Below are 18,265 nucleotides of genomic sequence, written 5' to 3' on the forward strand. Positions count from 1 at the left end.
GAAGAGGTACTCCATTGGTGAAATGATCGCCTTCCCTTTTAAGAGCGAACATGATGGTCACATGATCAAGTATCTGCTTTGCTAGCATGCAGATGAAGCAGCCATGTGTGGAACTCTTCTATTCAGGCCATCCCTGAGCCTTGTGTATTGAACCTCACAGATACGTCTCATGTCTCTTCTCCTGTTCTACACCCCCAGGTCCAGCCACCATCATCTCGCATAGACTCTTAACTGGTTTTTCATTTGTCATGGCAGAGTAAACTTTTCAGAGGGTAAAAATGATCATTTCTGTGCCTGAAACCTTTAGGGCCTTCCTGGAGGAGATGCCTCAGATCCTAGTGTATCTCTTGAGGCTCCCCTCTGGCCTACTCTACTATACCTTTAACAAACACGTTTTATACCCCAGGCCTGCCTGCCTACTCCTTGCACTCTTTCTTGGCCTTCTGGAACTCACTGAGCTCTTTCTTGCCTCGGGGCCTTTGTTCATGCCCTTCATTCTGTTGGGAAGATATTCTCTCCTGCTTTCTCTAGAAAACCAGCCCATGACCACACAGACCCTATGCTTCCAAGTGGCATATTCCACAGCAGCCTTTGTTTATAATTATCTCAGTACATGCTTAATGTGTCTCCCTCACTCTTCATCTGGGTGACTATCATAGGACCTGGCACATATTAGGCACCCAAATACAGTTGTTGGACCCATAGTGTGAGTATTGGCAGCATACCCGCCCCAAGCCACTTGCTTCCTGCAGCTCTCTGCAGGACTGTTGGCCAAGCTGTACCAGAGCAGATGCAGAAAGGGGTCTAAAACAGTTGTTTTGGATAGAGCTCCCAATAATTCATCTGGAAATCCTTCCCCACAGGTTTGGCTCTATAATACAGCCTAGAATGTGGACAAGACCGCCAGGAGTCGACCAAAATGTCCTCATGGCTATCTCTCAGAGTATAGGGACCCATTTTCCTATACCTCTGGTTTGTTCCTCTTTTTTTTTTTTTCTTCAGAATTTCTACAGTAAGAATAAGCATTTTTCCATGTGCTAGTTATTTTTTTATGTATAATAGTATTAAGCTAGGTCCTGGCACAAGGAAGAAAGTAGGGAATTGGGCCTAGCAGCCTCCCTTCATGATCAAGGGTTGCTGACATGTAGAAAGCAGAAAGACCTGCCACTAGCGAATAAATCTCTTATGCCTGGCTTTCAAATCTTGTTTGTTTGTACGTCCTGTATGTTGCCTCTTAGAAACAAATCACATGCATCATTTTTCACAGCTATAAATTTCTGTTTTCAGTAACAAGATGCATTAGGTTTATATCTCCGTAGTCTTGATGGATGTCCTCTGCTCTTTTCTCTGTTAAACATATTCGATTTCTTGATCAATGAAGAGCGGATGAAACATGAGGCTGTCTTCCATTCATCCTGATGTATGAGGAGTAACAATTAAAACACACAAATAGCCAAAAATAATCTGCCTCTAATGGTAGCATCTTTAAATGTGTAACATCTTAACAGTTTAAAAGCCTCATTAGACATTTGCAGGTACATATTGCCATTTGTTGGAAAATAGTTTTAAATAAATTTTGCTTGCCTTTTATGGTGAGATGAGTCAATATGCAAAATAACTTTATGTGGGTGATTTTTTTTTCTTTTTGTAATTACAGACATATCAAGTGGATCTGAAGCCCAATGGGTCAGAAATAATGGTGACAAATGAAAACAAAAGGGAATATATTGAGTACGTACACAAATATTTACAACCTTTTTTCATCTAATAACAGACATATCCCATACCAAAACGATGCATGCATTCTATGGGCATGAGCTGATTGGTCAGTTTTCAGTATGAGGGGTTACTTTTAGGTTTAGGTTACTGGAAAGTTGAATTTGGGTGGAAAGTTAACCTTGTTTCCTGATGTCAGTGAGCTACCCAATAGAGCTGCAGAGGTAGGTGATAAAATGCACATTACTGAGTAACACAGCAATTTTTTCTGGGCAGTATACAGGTGCCCATCAAATGTTTAAAATCACTCCAGTGGTACAAAGCATCAATCATCAGTGTGGAAAATCTAAGAACTACCAGAGATGAAGTATTCTGTCTCCACAGTGAAAAACTAGGAAAATGTTTAGGAAGAACTCAGTATGAGCAAAAACAATGAATTGCTTTTGCTATTTGTAGTGTGTGTGTGTGTGTGTGTGTGTGTGTGTGTGTGTGTGCGCGTGTGCATGTGCGTGTGCACACATGTGCTGGTACTAGACTTAAACTCAGAGCCTTGTGCTTTCTCTTAGGCTGGTGCTCTACTACTTGAGCCACAGCTCTCCTTCTGGCTTTTTGCTAGGTAATTGGAGATCAAAGTCTGACAAACTTTTCTACACTGGCTGGTTTTGAAGCACAATCCTCAGAACTCAACCATCCGAGTAGCTAAGACTACAGGCCTGAATCACCAGCACCCAGCTGATATTTGTAATTTTATTAATCCAGTCTCCTCTATTTGGTGGAAAAAATGTTGAGTCTTGATGAAAACCTGAACTTTTAAGTAAGCCTAGGTCTTCTTTCTTGATGAAGTACGTTGTATTTTTTTTTTCCTACTGGAGCTTGAGCTTTTGCTCAAATTTCCACTTAAGGCTGACTACCTCTTAAACCACACCTCCTCCACTTTGGCTTTTTTCTGGCTAATGGGAGGTGAGCATCTCAGACTTCTCTGCCTCAGCTGGCTTCAAACCACAATCCTCCTGAGTAGCTAGAATTAGAGGCATGAGCCACAGACACCGTTCTTGATCTCTTTATTTGGTTTAAACATGGCACTGGGCTCTGGTGCGGACTTCTGCTGCTCTCTCATCTCACCAGGATGTCCAGGATGAGGTCAGCACAGCAGGATTTGGTTCCTGCGTCCAGGATTCTGCGCAGCAGTGGGCTTCAGCACTGCCTGAGTGCATTTACTTTCAGCTCTCCATTTCAACAAGCTGGGTCCCCTCCTTCTCGTTTGGAAGGGGTCAGAGGGCTTGAATTCAGAGAACTGCCGGGTGTCTCAGCCCCTTTTAAGTGATCTTCAAAGAAGAGCCTACTGTCCATCCTCATTACGAGGAAATTGCAAGCATTGTAGTCTCTCCCTGGAGAGACACCCCTAGACAAGAGTAGAGCTATGACCAAAGATCTTTCCACTAAGAAGAAACTAGTAGTGAGATAGTCCAGTGCCTCCCTGCACACACTAATTGGTACACTTGGTTTGACCTTGGGTTCTGGTGAAAGTGTGAGCAGTGAACAGTTTTGTAAAACCCTCTGGCATCTCAGGCAGGCCGGGAGGATTTAACATATGCGACAGGTGTTACGCATTACCTTTCGCGACTAATTATTTTAAGATTCAAATTCATTGGGGATTAGGGCCAAGCAAGGTTTTCGTTAGCTTTGCTGAGAAAACCGTGATTGAAATGTTCCACTGTTCACTGCCCCTTCTGGTACCAGAACAGGATTGGACAGATGGCTACAGTCCAGCCCTGAAGAACCGCTGGCACTGGGGAGAGGATGGGGGGGGGGGGGGGGGGGGGAAGTTGCCCTTCTCCAGCTGACGTCATGGCACCACCTAGGAAGTGTGTGATCCTTGTGGGGTCAAAACAAAACACGTAGATGCAATCCAGAGTGGACTCCCCCTGTAGTTGTTTATGCTCTGCACGAAATACTGCCACCAGGAAAATAGTTTCAGTGAATCTGAAAATAGTTCCTGTTCATCCTTTAAAGCCTTGGAATCTTGGAGTCCGGGGGAGGCTGGGAAGGGATGGGAAGGGGAAACAAAGGAGGAGGCTACAATGCTTGATAAGAAATGTACTCATTATCTTGCCCATGTAATTGTAACCCCTCTGTACAGTATTTTCACAATAAAAAAAATTAAAAATAAAGTATTGGAATCTTAAAAGTATTAGTGTGCAGCTGGGTGCCAGTGGCTCACGCCTGTAACCCTAGCTACTCAGGAGGCAGAGATCTGAGGATCATGGTTTGAAGCCAGCCTGGCAGGAAAATCCTTGAGACTCTTATCTCCAGTTAGCCACCAAAAAGCTAGAAGTGGAGGTGTGGCTGAAAGGGTAGAATGCTTGAGAAAAATGCTATGGGATGGTACCCTGGTCCTAAGTTCAAGCCCCAGTACCAGCACCAAAAACTAAACCAGCATTAGTGCAACTAATTCACAGTGTGGAGGATGCTCGTACGTTGGTATACATCCATGTGGGTGTGTGATTCACGCCTATATCATGCACACCACTTGTGTATTCAACCCCAGGACCTTTTCTCTTATCTTCCTGAAGTGATGGCTATAAAGCACAGTCATCCGTGGCTTGTTGAGGCCGGGAGATCACTTCTGCTCTTGAGAGCTTGGTGAGACTGGAGCTTTCTTTCCCATAGTGCTCCAGTGAGAATTCATGAGGGTTCGTGGAGCAGCAGGGGCACAGCAGTAGGCCCACCTCTGGTCTGGGTGTGGGTGTCTCTCCCCTCCCTCCCCTTCCCTGTGAGCAGCAGTCCCAGTTCTGAGGAGGGCGGTGCAGGCCGGGCTCTGAGGTGGTTATGATGCTGTTTTCTCCCACAGCCTCGTCATCCAGTGGAGATTTGTGAACCGGGTCCAGAAGCAAATGAATGCCTTCCTGGAGGTGAGGGACGCTGGAGGGGACAGGGTGGTAGTGGGGACACCGGGCGAATGCCAGCACCGTCCAGGTGGCCTTCTCCACCGCTCTCAAGGATCAGTGTTGGCTGACACACGGCCATTTTTTAAGTAATCTGTTGCTTTGCTCCTCTCATTTTAAAATTTGCCTTGGCTATTCTTACTGAGGATTTTACACACTTTAGGGGCCATCTAGAGCTGATCATCCGGGAGGGGGGAGGAGGAAGGAGGTAATACTGGTCCTGGGGCTTGACTCAGGGCCTCATACTCTCCTTTAGGTTTTTCACGCCAGGCTAGTGTTCTTATCACACACCTCCAATTCTGACCATTTGCTGGCTAATTGAGATCAGTCTCTTGAATGTGTCTGTCCAGGTTGGCATCCAACTGCAGTCCTCAGATCTCTGCCTCCTGAGTAGCGAGGATTATAGGCCTGAAACACCAGCACCCAGCAAGAGGCTTACTCTTTTTGTGTACTGCTGCCCCAAAGCTCTCCAGCATAGCTCCATGGAGGGCACTGATTTTGTGTTCAGTGTGCATTCCCTTTGTGGAGGAGTGAAGCAGGCTCCTCCCACATGCACCTGTTCCCCGCTAGGGACAGGACTCATGTTCCCAGCAAGGCATTTTCTTAGGTCCCTTCTGATTCCCATTCAAATGATAGAGGTCTGGCACTTCTAAACAATGCTTCGCATTGACCAGCTTTGAAATTCCTTTTAGAATCTGATCTTAAGCTGGGAGTTGATGGCCCATGCCTGTAATCCTAACTACTCAGGAGGCTGAGCTCTGAGGACTGAGGTTTGAAGCCATCCCAAGCAGGCAAATCTGAGAAACACTTTTCTCCAATTAACTAGTAAAAGACAGGAAGTGAGGAGGGGTGTGGCTTAAGGGAAAATGTGCCAGCCTCGAGAGGAAAAAGAAAGCTAAGCAACAGTGCAAGCCCCTGAGTTTAAGCCCCAGGATCAGCCCATACACAAAGCAAAATAAATTCTGATCATGCATATTAAGAATGCAAAAAATAACTGATAAAGGTCTCAACCCCACATTGTTTACTTGTGGCAAACTGTGCAGAGATGCTCTTAAGCTGACCTGTAGCTCACTGAGCTACTCAATAAAGAAAAGCCTCAGCCAAACAGGGCAAAGGGACAGATAATCTGAGAACATATTCCATGCCTTACTTAGATGGGAAGCTACAGGAGTGATAGCCCTGGCCCCTAGCAGTCCTCACTTCCAGGAACCTGACTTCAGATCACCGGCACTGTGAACCTCCTCATTCATCCTGGGTGGCTCCCTCGTTAGTGACAGCCCCTTGACAGAGTCCGACTGGCTGTTCCCCCATTCCCTCTCACTGGCTCACGCCGCCTCCTCTGTGCCTTCAACACATTATTTTTAAACCTGTCTTTTGCACATCTGTGGCCTTGCATTTTAGGACGCACTGACTCAACGGTGTGTCATGGATGGCTTTTGTAATTCACTTGCCTACCCCATCCCATATTACCCTAGCGTTTCCAAAACTGCTCAGGTACTCACACCTGCTACATCCTCTGATTTTTTTTTTAAGTTCTTTGTATTGTGACTCTGCTGTTTTTATTGGAGCTGTGGTTACTTGTTACTGTCACCAATGCATGAGTCACCAGGAAAAGATGGGGATTTTGGGGGGTTTGGGTTTTTTTCTTTTTCTGGTAGAGAGGCTGCAACTTTTGACCTCTTCCAAGATAAAAATATCCATAATGATTCTCTTCTCCTCCTTTCAGGGATTCACAGAACTGCTTCCTATCGACTTGATTAAAATTTTTGATGAAAATGAGCTGGAGGTTTGTATTATAATTTTTGTTTCTGTTTTTACAAAAAGAAGATTTTTTTAAGTTTCTCTTATTCCCTTGCAAATGATATTGTAACGTTCTCTAGTCTGTAATGGCCTCCTGGGTGCATTTAGATGAAATCTATTCAGTGTCTGGCATGAGCCTTGCTCTCTGATAGCAAAAGGATCAACCCCCTGTTTTCTTGCTGGTAAGGGGGCTGCTGTGGAACAGACCTGCTAAGCCAAGTCAGGTCATGGCCCTGTGCAGCTAGAGGAAGATGGCTATGTCAGGTGGCGTGTAGGTATACAGCAGCCCTCTAGGATAGCAGCATGCTACTTGTAAGAACTGCTGGCTTCCTGTCCTTCATGGCCTCCCCAGCCCCACCACGGAGGAGTTGTCTCTATTAGGGGCTGTAGAACAGATGTGTCCTTGAACTTGAAGCAGTTTATATTTGATAAGGGAAAACATCAAAAGGCTCCTAGCGGGGCTGGGAAGGTGGCTCAGTGTTGGAGTGCTTGCCTTGCCTGTATGAGGCCCTGGGTTCCACTCCTCAGCTCCACATAAGCAGAAAAAGCTGCAAGTGGCGCTGTGGCTCAAGTGGTAGAGTGCTAACCTTGAGCTGAAGAGCTGAGGGACAGCGCCCAGGCCCCACAACCAACAACAACAACAAAAAGGCTCCTAGGTAATAGTACCAGAAGGCCATTCAATGATTGTCTAGCTCAGCTTCTTCATGTCTGTATGGAAAGAGAACAAGTTGAAAACCAAAGAGATACCTCTCCCTTTGTTATATTGAGAGACACAGGAGAAGGAAGGCGGTTATGTCTATCTACAAAGGTGATGGTCCTTCATCATTTGTCCAAACCACATCCAACAAAGCTCTGCTCATAGATAGATGTTTGGTGCTTCAAGATAAATGAGGTAGTAGAAATCACTGCGAGCTCTGTGTTTTGCAGATAGAGTCACTGAGGCAGGGAGAAGTAAGTGATATCATAAGTTGGTCCCAGTCGCTTGGGGTGCAGCTCCTTTGCAGTTTTACTCTAGTCCCTCTGCAGGAATATCATACTGGTTAATCTTCAGGGAACTTCCTTGATGGAGAGTTATAGGATAAGAAAAGCAAAGTCAAAGGATTAGTTACTGCCTTAGTGCTGTCTGGGCGGATGTAGCTCTGGATGGATGAAGTGATTGGTTGTCACTTGAATTGACTGGTCCGGGGAGATTAGTTCTTGCTGTCTTTAGTGCTGATTCTCTTATGGGTAGAGAGTTGCAAGGATTCTGCTATATGATCAACAGTCAGCATGATGTACATAATGCTCTTCGGGTACAAGGGGAGTTGGGGAAAGTGACCGATGTCTTCCGGTACAAAATGGTGCAGCCATGTATGAGGGTTAGGAACTGAACTGCCCTCAGAAACCTGTGCAGTCTCTATGAGGCAGTAGTACTGGGCAGGAAAGTTTAGATCCCGGATCCACCTGGCTTTCTTCCTTTGTCTAGCACTAAGGAAGGGTAATTTCTCTAAGGGTTTCTTCACTTTGCACATCCCACTTCATTTCTGTCTTCCCTACTTCCTCAACAGTTGCTGATGTGTGGCCTTGGAGACGTGGACGTGAACGATTGGAGACAGCATTCTATATACAAGAACGGCTACTGCCCAAATCACCCCGTGATCCAGTGGTTCTGGAAGGTAACCCAGACCCAGAGCCTGTGCCAGGTTCCTCCCTGAGCTAGGCAGGGGTCCACAGTGAAACCAGTCCTGGAAACTGGGGTGTCTTAGTACTTGCACTGTGGGAGAGAAAAGCAGCAGACTGAGCCTCTCCCTAACTTCATGTACAGCAAGACTGAAGAGAGGTTGATTTCTTCAAAAGCACTCTGTCCTTCCATGACCACTAGTGAAAGGGAGTTTTGTTGAGTGAGGTGGTTCTGATAAAGAGCTGGCCGGTTGGCGGCATGCAGGACCTGAGCCTCCACGGTGGAAATCAGAACTAGAACTTGCGCAAGGCATAATCTTTATACTTGCTGGGCTGACTTTTTCATGATGCCATTTCTGTGAAGAAATAACTTGCTCAACTCTTTTTATTGTTGTTATTATTAACTAACCCAAAAACCATTTTGAGCTTTATATCTCTTAACCAAAGATGCAGTGGAAATTTAGTTTACCGTCTTAGGTAAGTGTATCCTAAGGAAGGAAGCAATCTAGGAAATAGTTCATCTAAGGAAAGAGATGGTTAACTAACTTAAAAAAAAAAAAGTTTACCTCCACCAGGTATGGTTGCTCATAGCCATAATCCCAGTTATATAAGAGACAGAGATCAGAAGGAGTGCAATTCAAGATCAGCTCAGGCAAAAAGGTAGTGAGGCCCCATCTCAACAAATAGGCCAGGCAAAAGTAATATGCATCTGTCATCCCAGATCTGGGAGAGGGACAAGTAGGAGGATCACAGTGCCAGGTTGGTCCTGGGAAAAAACAAGAGACCCTATCTGAAAAATAAAGAAGGTGGCTGAAGAAACAGCTCGTGACACAGTGCCTGCCTAGCAAGCTCAAGGCCTGTAGTTCAAACCCTAGTATCACATACACACACACACACACACACACACACACACACACACACACACAAATCCCTCTGCATATTATTGATGTACAAAGAAATCATCTAACTTGGTATTCATATTTAAGTCTCAACACAAGCACAGGAGAAAGCAGTCTTTCAGTCCTAGATCATGTCTCACTTAGCTTTGATTTTGGAATTTTTTTATAGTTCACATAACAGTTGCAATAAAATCAACTCAATTCCTATAATAATTCAAAGCTATAAGACATCCAGATTGTCTTAGAGTCCCAATTTGCCTCAGATTTCCTTCTTTTTCTAAGATGTTGTCTTTAGAGGCCTCGTCTATGTCTGAAGCCCCATCTCATCTTGGTTCCCCTGGCGTAGACACTTCTGGAACACCACATAATTATGACTGACTTAGGAGGCTGGCTGACCTCAGACACAGAAACCTGAGCTTGAAGCCATCAGAGAGTTTGCTTTTTATATCACTTATTTTGGCCAATTGGCACAAGAAGAAAGACAGGGGTGATCATCCCCTTGCTAAGATTAGAGGCTGAGATTGTGACTGCTAAAATTTAAAAAAAAAAAATAGAAGTCAGAGTCAACTGTCTAGATAGCTAGGTCTTACGGGGTAATCTAAGTGAGATGTGTTCCAGCAGCCTGTGCTGTGCTATGTGTCGCGTGGGGACATAACCACCTCTGTCTCCGCTCACAGGCTGTGCTGCTGATGGATGCTGAGAAGCGGATCCGGCTGCTGCAGTTTGTCACAGGGACCTCTCGAGTCCCCATGAATGGATTTGCCGAACTTTATGGTGAGCAGCATGCCTCTAACTCCCTTCTCCTGCAAAGACCTAGCCAGGAGTTCTTGGGGGACTCTTGAGAGCTAACATGGGTGTGGTGTGATACCGGGAACCTCTCACAGGGTCCATCTTCCTCCAGGGATGTGGCACCTTGAAAAAGGACAATTTAAGGTGTCTCTCTCCTTCTTTTAGTTAAGATTTGCATGTATCTGTTAAAGCTGTATTGCTGGATGCCAGTAGCTCACACCTGTAATTCTAGCTACTCAGAAGGCTGCAATCTCATGATCACAATGTGAAACCAGCCTAGGCAGGAAAGTCCATGAGACTTTCCAATGAGCTAGCAAAAAGCCGGAGACGAGCTGTGGCTTAAGTGGTAGAGCACCAGCCTTGTAAGAGAGAACACCTGTACCCTGGGTTCAAGCCCCAGGACCAGCACAAAAACAACACAAATGCTATGTTTGTAGGTAGCATTTATAAACAGACTTTAAAGGACTGGAACTCTACCAACTGCAAAAGGAGGGTGCAGCATCTGCCCTTGCAGATCTTGCAGATGTTGCGACCTGGTTAGGTTCCAACTCCCCGGCAGGTAGAATCTATGCCGACCTGGTGTTCCCCGCCCCAGCCTGCCCTGATGTCCTGGCCGCCAGGCCTTTCCCCTTCAGCAGTTCTCATCGCAGTGTTGTCCCCCACCATAGCCTTGATGACGGGTCTTTTTCTCTTCTGTTCAGGTTCCAATGGACCTCAGCTGTTTACAATAGAGCAGTGGGGCAGTCCTGAAAAACTGCCCAGAGCTCACACCTGGTGAGTGACCAGCCCTATGAGTAGGCCAGTGGTGTCTCCAATGCCCAGCTGTGTACAGGGATACAGATGCTGCCTGTCTCTCCATCTGTAGCTCACGACTGAAAGGACAGTGATATGGGATGGAAAATGAGCAGGCAGATCAATGCTAACAAGCCTTAAACCATCAGTGGACCCGGGGTGTTGCATGTGAATGGATAAAGGGCCCCGTGCTCTCAGGCCTCCCCTAAACCAGCTTCTTCCCTTCACGGGTCTGAGAATCACTGTTCACCGGTGTTGGGTTTTCAGTCACTCCTTAAGGTGGCTGTTTAGAACCTGGGATTAAAAATTCCCTATAGAAACATTGGCTTTTAAAAGGGCTCACACACCTGTCAGTAAGCCAGAATTTTCTAGAACTCAGTAATCGTGTGATTGTGCTAAAGGAATGGGTGATATCCACACATCATAGCAAGGCCTGGAGTGCAGCACCCCAAGAAGGCTCTGTCAGGGGAGGAGGCCACCTCCGTATTTTCTTGGACGATTCTGCAGAGGCAGACAGGGCCCAGTGGGTTTTTAATGCAGTTTCAGCAAACGCTCACCAGTCCAAACTCGAAGTCCGTGTGTAGGCTTTTCTGCCCAAGCTTTTCCCTGTTGTTCCTTAAGAAGCAGTGTGACTTTCTAGGGGCAATGAGGGTGCCAGAGCTTGTGTCTGCCACAACCAACTGGTTGCTACACCTATAATCTTAGCTACTCAGGAGGCTGAGATCTGCGGATCAGGGTTTGAAGCCAACCCAGGCAGAAAAATCTTGAGAGACTCCAGCAAAGAGCTGGAAGTGAAGATGTGGCTCAAGTGATAGAAGTAAACACTCAAATCTGGCACTCTCATGATACTTTTGAAACTAAAGAAAAGCACAAGGCCCCAAGTTAAAGCCCTAGTACTGGCACAGAAAGAGTACTCAGATGTGGAGACTCTCTATCTACTTCTCATTCTTGAAGCATGAGTCCTTTGTGCTCCATGCTTTGGCAGTTACCTTGCTTTTATGGTCTCCTTCCTTCCAGATGGATTCTAAGCTCCACATCTGACTACAGCAGATGCTTCATGGATGATTAGAATATTCATTTTGGGGTGGGGAAGGTGGCTCAGTGGTAGAATGCTTGCCTTGCATGCATGAGGTCCTAGGTTCAATTCCTCAGCACCAAATAAGCAATTAGAGCCAGAACTGGCGCTGTGGCTCAAGTGGTAGATCACTAGCCTTAAGCTGAAGAGCTGAGGGACAGTGCCCAGGCCCAGAGTTCAGGCCCCACAACCAACCAAAAAGAAGGAGAAGAAGAAGAAAGAAAAATATTCATTTCTCTTGTAGATTTGTCCGTACCTGTCTGGTATGGACAGTTTCATAGCTAGAATATATTTTTTAGTTATCAAATTGTGGCTGTGAAGCTGGGCATGGTGACATATGCCAGAGATCCCAGCTATCCCAGAGGATTAGGTAGGAGGATCAAGGACCAAATTGGAGACTGAGATAGAAGGATTGTGGGGACACCCTAACTAAAGAGGCAGCAAAACCCACTCTGAAAAAATAAGTTGAGCATGGTGGCACAGGCCACCAAAGGTATAGCTTGGAGACTCAAGGCCTGAGGTCAGCCTGCACAATAAGCAAAACCCTATCTGAAAACAAAAAGCCACAAAACCAAAAAACAGTGAAAGCACAAAAGCCTTGACATGTGGCTGAAGGGTTAGAACATTTGAACAGAAAGAGGTCCTGACACCAAAGCCTGGCACAAAGGAAAGTTTAAATGTACGTATACATAAACACACACATCTTTTTTGTTCTATTGTACCAATACAGAACACCCATTAGCGAAATCTAGGAAAGGTTGTTGTGCCTACAAACGTTGGCCGTTCACCTAAACTTTGTTTCGTTTGCAGCTTTAATCGCCTTGACTTACCTCCATACGAAACCTTCGAAGATTTACGTGAGAAACTTCTCATGGCCGTGGAAAATGCCCAAGGATTTGAAGGGGTGGATTAAAGTCTCCTGCCTCACGGGGGCGCCGTCCATCCAGCAAGTTCCGCATGCACTTTTGCATTTGTCTAACAAGACTTTTGCAGGGCCGGTGGCAAGAGAGCAGCTGCACAGCCTGGCTACTGGAGCCTAGCCTTCTCCAGGCCACGCCCAAGTTCCACCGCAGGAACCAGACCAGGCTCCAGTTCCTGCCTCTTCCACCACCAACTCTCAACTGGTTGACCTGTACACTAATTACATTTCAGGAGGATGTGTTCTATTTATGTTGTGCCTCTGCAGGCAAGCCCTTAATAAATATTTTGCATACTTTCTAATGACAATGAATGGAATTAATCACTCTACAGGTATAGTATTTCAGCTCATGTTTACTTTTTAAAACTGATTTAGACCAAGTCTCAGATTTTATTTCATTACAATTAAAGATGTCTCATGTACTTGGAAAAGTGACCCTATTTGTTTTTGTATTTGGATTTCATACAGGCTCCATGTCAGTGACATTTTTTTAAGTACTTTGACAGGCCCACCCTCTTAGAAACAGAAGACTAATTTTTGTCCCTTCTAAAGACGAGTACTTTGAGAGAATTTCAAATATAACATTCAGCATAGTGATGATTTCGTTTTCCATAGTCACAATGAAAATAAACTGGATATTACTTTTTTTTGGTACAAATTTAGGTAATAGCTGACAGGCTGAGATGTAACATAGCATGATATATTTGTGTCAACCTGAAAGGAATCACACCACCATTCCTTAGAAGCAATGGGGTGTGCTAGCGCATACTGGAGACAGGGTTGGAGAAAAGTCCTTAGCCCTTCCTGTTGTTGTACAGCCATCCTTTTATTCTATTTTCTTCTTTTCTGTTTGTAATAGAATGAAACCCACCACTGCTTGGTTCAAAAACCTGTGGGAGCCAGATGCATCTAATCTCTTATCTCTTGTGTGTTCCTTATCGGTAGCTCAGTAGCCTGCTCTTAGGCACTAACTGCACCAAATCTGAAGGCACTGGATATAGTACATGGAGGTCCTATCTGGTTTGTTTTGTTTATCATAAATGTTAAACGTGAGTTTTTCTTAACTTGCACACATCTTTCCAGTGCAATATCTATCCTTTGTGAACTTGGCTGTGAGTGTATAAAAACTCAGAGGTGAAGCTGGGCCTACAGATGCTGTGCTGCCCAATGTTTTGCAGTTTCTACCGGACTTACAAGTATCTATTTACTATCCACTTAACCGAACTATGTTCTGTATGACCTGTTGCATGCTTCAGTGCCGTGTACTGTCTGAGTTGTGTCTATCGTAAAAGTGGCCGAGAAGACACCGTGTGATCCACTGTGGTCAAGTTGTTCAGCCAGCTGTAGCCAAAAAATTCAGGGTTGTCTGGGCAGTTGGGGTCATCTCCATTGCAGAGTCGTGTCATGTTTTGGGACTGGGTGTGAGATTGGTCACCCCAAGGTCTTAACTGATGCTGTACTAGATGTGGTCATGCCATTCAGGAGCACGAAGAACCTCTGGTGTCAGGAGTTGCCTGTATTTATGCAACTCTGGGTGTTACATGAGAAGCCCTAGAAGGTTGTAGTTATAAATAAGTTGTCTGAGGGAATGCAGAGGTCTGAGGTTCTAAAAGAAGGTGGATTCTGACAGAGCTCCTCTTCAAGGTGGTTTTTAAATATCTAACCATGATCAGACAACTTAGGTATTAATTATAAAAAAAAAATAATGTCACTCATTGTTTTTGTCTCTTGGTGGCATTTCCCCCTGCAGTTGACAATGGCAAGCAAAACGTTTTAAGACCACCTTTTTGGTAAGCTTCACAAGTGTCTGTTTCAGAGCCCTGCCTGAGAGAGCAGTAGGTTTTGGTGGGTTTTGTAATTAAAGAAGGAGAAATAAGATGCTAGTCTGAGAACTGGGATTCTTCTGTCATTTTGTAAGCTCTGTATTTTCTTTCCAAAAAAAAGTCAGATTATTCACTAAATGCAAATTAGGCCAAACATCAGAAGTATGAAAAAGGAAAGCTTCTGATCATCTCAACAGCCGAATGGGAAAGGAGCCCTTGAAGGCAGCAAACGTGAGGGACACTTCAGATCATCCGTCCCTTACTCATAGCTGATTGGAACAAAAACTACAACTAGATTCGTGGAGGGTTTTGGTTCGCCAGTCTTCAACAGTTTGTGAAGTTTCACTCTGCCTGAAATGCTGTGTGTTTTGTCTCCAAATCTGATGCCCACTTTTTGGTCGTCTGGGTGACACCTCTGCTTGCGGCCAGGCTTAGTTTGTTGTCGCCGGCTGGAGCCCTTCTGCATGCCCCTCAGCACTCTTCCCTTCTTTCTGTTGCCTGGTTCTGTTACCCACTGCAGTCCCAGTTCTCTGGCTTCCTGAGCAGCGGCGGTCATGCAGGCCTTTTACCAGAAGCCAAATGGTAGATGCAGCCCTCGGGGGATGTGCACAAGGGCAGAGCATCACTGGCTGCTCCAAGCCTCGGGTGTTTCTGTGCCTGCTCCCTTCCTGCTCTCTGGGTGACTTTGGATTAACTTCAGCAGCATGTTGCTTCCTCCTCTCAGCCTCTGCAGCAAAGGAGGAATCCTCCATTTGTCTCTTTGAAATATTAGGCCTCAATGTGCTTTCTTTATCTAGCTAGAACATCTACTTTTACTTTTTTGGAAACAGCAGTCCTTTAGTGTTTGCTTTTTTGGGGGGGTGGTTGGTGCATTTGTTTTTTTTTTTTTTTTTTTAGTAGCCAGACCTCTTAACAACCACGAGAACCAGATTCGTTTATTATCTTGCCTCCAAGGCTCTTGGGTAGATGACATCAGACATTCCTAATTTCAGATGGCAAATGATACCTAAAGTGACTTGGCAGAGATTGTTCCTCCCACCTGAAGGACCCAGTGGCATAGTCTGAGAAATGGTGAGCAAAATACTTGAACCACTCTCAGTATTTCACGGGTACCTTTGCTCTTGCCAGATCCCAGTTTGCTCTCTGGAAAGCCAAGTTCCTGTCCAGCAAATTCTAGTTGTGCTAAGATCTACCAGTTTACCAATTGGATCTTGTATTTTCCTAATTGTCTTGTATCTCCCCTCTGAAATTGTAAAGGCTTTGAGCAAAGAGAGCCTGGGTTCATCCGCTGCCTGGCTCCGCCCCGCTGGGCTGGCTCTCCTCTCTCATCATCAGCCTCAGCACCCCTGAGGCGATGCTGTCTGATGTCATTTTCTACCTGGCCACTAGGGGTGCTGCTGTGCAGGGTCACTGCCTACCCCGGCTGCCTGTCTCAATCCCCAGAAAATCGCACACTACCTCTGTCTTCTTCAGGCATTGGGGTACATCCTAACTCATGTCGAAACTGCCAATTTTAGGACTGAGTTGTGTTGTGGGGGGGGGCGGGGACTTACAAACTCCACTTTGTACTTTAGCTTTTAAAACTGGGGAGAAAAATGTGATATACTTTGGACCACTTTTTTAATTTATATAAGCCTTAATGAACAGTGTATATATTACACTTGTATATGGACACTCTACTCCAGAGTGGTTTTGGTGTGTCAGAGAAAATGCTGTAGCATTAGGACATGAGCCTGTGTACTGTTTGTAGAAAAGGCATAGTTTTCTGTTGGTGTGATACTTTCCAAGAAAACACGGCATTCAATGTCTTCTCCTTTGTTAAAAGCTGTTACACTCAAAGCAGTGCATGTTTAAAGTGCATGTCCCTTTGTTGGTTGCTTTTGTCTGTAAGGAGTAATGTAGGAACCTCAGGACATCGCTGTTGGTGCCTGACCTCTCATGTACTGCATTCTTGACCTTCTGTCTTCTTTCTTGTGACCATAACCTGTGTCAACAAATGTCTGTTCCTGTGTAAGTTCCTCTGCCCCTCGTATTGACTAATTTCACCTAAATCGTCAACAGTTTCCTTCATGTTAATTCTGGGTGACTCTGTTCTTCCTTTATGACTCTGTATGAAACACGAATACATATATACATATGTATGCTGTCCAAATATACATGTATATATTTGTATAGCATTTTTACACCTTTATGGGCCATTTGGATTCAAAGGGAGTGAGAAGTTAGTTCCTTCTGCAGTTTTTTTCCAAGCTGTGTCCTTAAATATCCTGCTACTCCGAGCCTGAGAGAACCCTAGGAAGAGGATGTTAATTTGCTATCTTTTCTTAATTAATGATCTGTTATCAAACAAAACATGGGGGGAAAGTGACTTTTGAGGTGAAAAGTATTTCAAGCATTCCAAATGAATTCTCAGTGTTCAGTAACTTTCTACTCTAAACTCACCTCCTAAAGGAAGCCAACTACTATTTCTTACAATGGTCAAAACCAAACTACCTTCAGGGTTTGTTTGTTTTTTTAAGAAAATGTATGAATACTGCTCATTTTCACAATCCAAATAGCTTTAAAATGTGGTTGAATTTGATATACACAGGAAATGTTTTGGTGTAAGAACAAGTCCTTTTTGCTTTTCTTTCTTGAGGGAATCTAAAAGAGACATTGTAGCTTGTTTTCCTGATGGCAAAAAGAGTACTGTGACAAAAAAAAAAAAAAAGGATGAAGCTGTAAAGAAGTGATTCAACGTGTCAAATATTTAATAAAAAATTATGGAAGCTGGGTCACTTTTTTCTTTCTACATCAAGTATTATGGGTTGTCTGATTTGAAGCTCCTTCACAAAGATCTCATCTTAACTGTGGTAGGTGGCTGGAAGGCCTGCAAACACTTCAGGAATCAAGTCTTCCCAGAACACATGGCATGGCTTAAGCATATTGAGGGCATAAAGTGTGTCCTCATCCATCCGCCCATCTGTCTTTCTTATTAAACGAGAATTACTCATTCCATACAACACTTGTAAAATCTGTTCCTAGAAAGAGTTCACCTCTGGCTTTTACCTAGCCAACCTCAGAACTTGTGGAGACTTAATGGTGGCTCAAGAATGATGCCACCTGGTTCTCGGTGAGTTCTGAATAGCCCCACTTGGGTCAGGTCTCAAAACAGTGGTTGTCTGGGGGGGGGGTGGCAGGAGGAGAAGGCAGGGATGAACCTCTGAAACCCATAGAAAATTTCTCCTTCAAGACATCTGGGTAACAGGTAGACGAGCCAGCGCATCACTCTCTGGTGGAAGGCTGTGCCGGTCTCCTGCTGTAGAGACTGTCACGGCATGAAGCACAGGCTTCATGTGTCTCAGGCACAGCTGTCCAGGGACGGCGCAAGCCCTTTGCCCAGCAGATCCAAAGGACAAAAGGGACCATAGTCTGAACACGGAATTTTCCATTCCCAGGAAGTTTTCATGAGGCTCCAACGATATTTGTTCAAGAGTTGCTGTTTGGTGAAGAGTTTTAGATATTAGTAGGATGGCAGGAAGTATGAGTTTGGAGTTTGTCTTGAAATCTCATCGTTTCACTTGTTCATCCACCTCTACAGGCCAGGCCCTGGGGACTGCCCCCTCTACCTCCTGCACAGACCTTGGCCCTATTGTGGACCTCTAGCCTTCTTGGCAACCTCTGTTTGCTTGGAAGATCCCTGCAGTGAGATTATCAGAGGACATGACATCCCCACGTAATGAGGGTTTCAACAACAGCCAGGCCTTTGAACCTGGTCCCTAGTTAAAATGTAACAGACTGGATGCTGGGTAATGGGAGACAAATATTAGCTTTGGTGGCCGAGAAGCAGCGTTGGGAAACCCACACTG

At 45.0% G+C, this 18,265-nt stretch overlaps 1 protein-coding gene across 3 annotated transcripts in view; it reads left to right on the forward strand.

Annotated features, from left to right (window-relative positions):
* Positions 1-16,931, forward strand: part of Nedd4l (NEDD4 like E3 ubiquitin protein ligase) — a 306,373-nt gene extending 289,442 nt beyond the window's left edge. For all 3 annotated transcript variants that reach the window (XM_042675088.1, XM_042675089.1, XM_042675090.1), the window contains 7 exons: positions 1,658-1,731; positions 4,568-4,628; positions 6,388-6,447; positions 8,009-8,116; positions 9,697-9,793; positions 10,510-10,582; positions 12,486-16,931. In XM_042675088.1, the coding sequence (XP_042531022.1) occupies positions 1,658-1,731; positions 4,568-4,628; positions 6,388-6,447; positions 8,009-8,116; positions 9,697-9,793; positions 10,510-10,582; positions 12,486-12,588 (576 nt within the window). In that variant the 3' untranslated portion in view covers positions 12,589-16,931. The remainder of the gene's footprint in view (positions 1-1,657; positions 1,732-4,567; positions 4,629-6,387; positions 6,448-8,008; positions 8,117-9,696; positions 9,794-10,509; positions 10,583-12,485) is intronic.
* The last annotated feature ends 1,334 nt before the right edge of the window (positions 16,932-18,265 follow it).

This window comes from Dipodomys spectabilis, unplaced genomic scaffold, assembly GCF_019054845.1.
Source record: "Dipodomys spectabilis isolate Male_0828 unplaced genomic scaffold, ASM1905484v1 ptg000024l, whole genome shotgun sequence".
NCBI classification, from domain to species: domain Eukaryota; kingdom Metazoa; phylum Chordata; class Mammalia; order Rodentia; family Heteromyidae; genus Dipodomys; species Dipodomys spectabilis.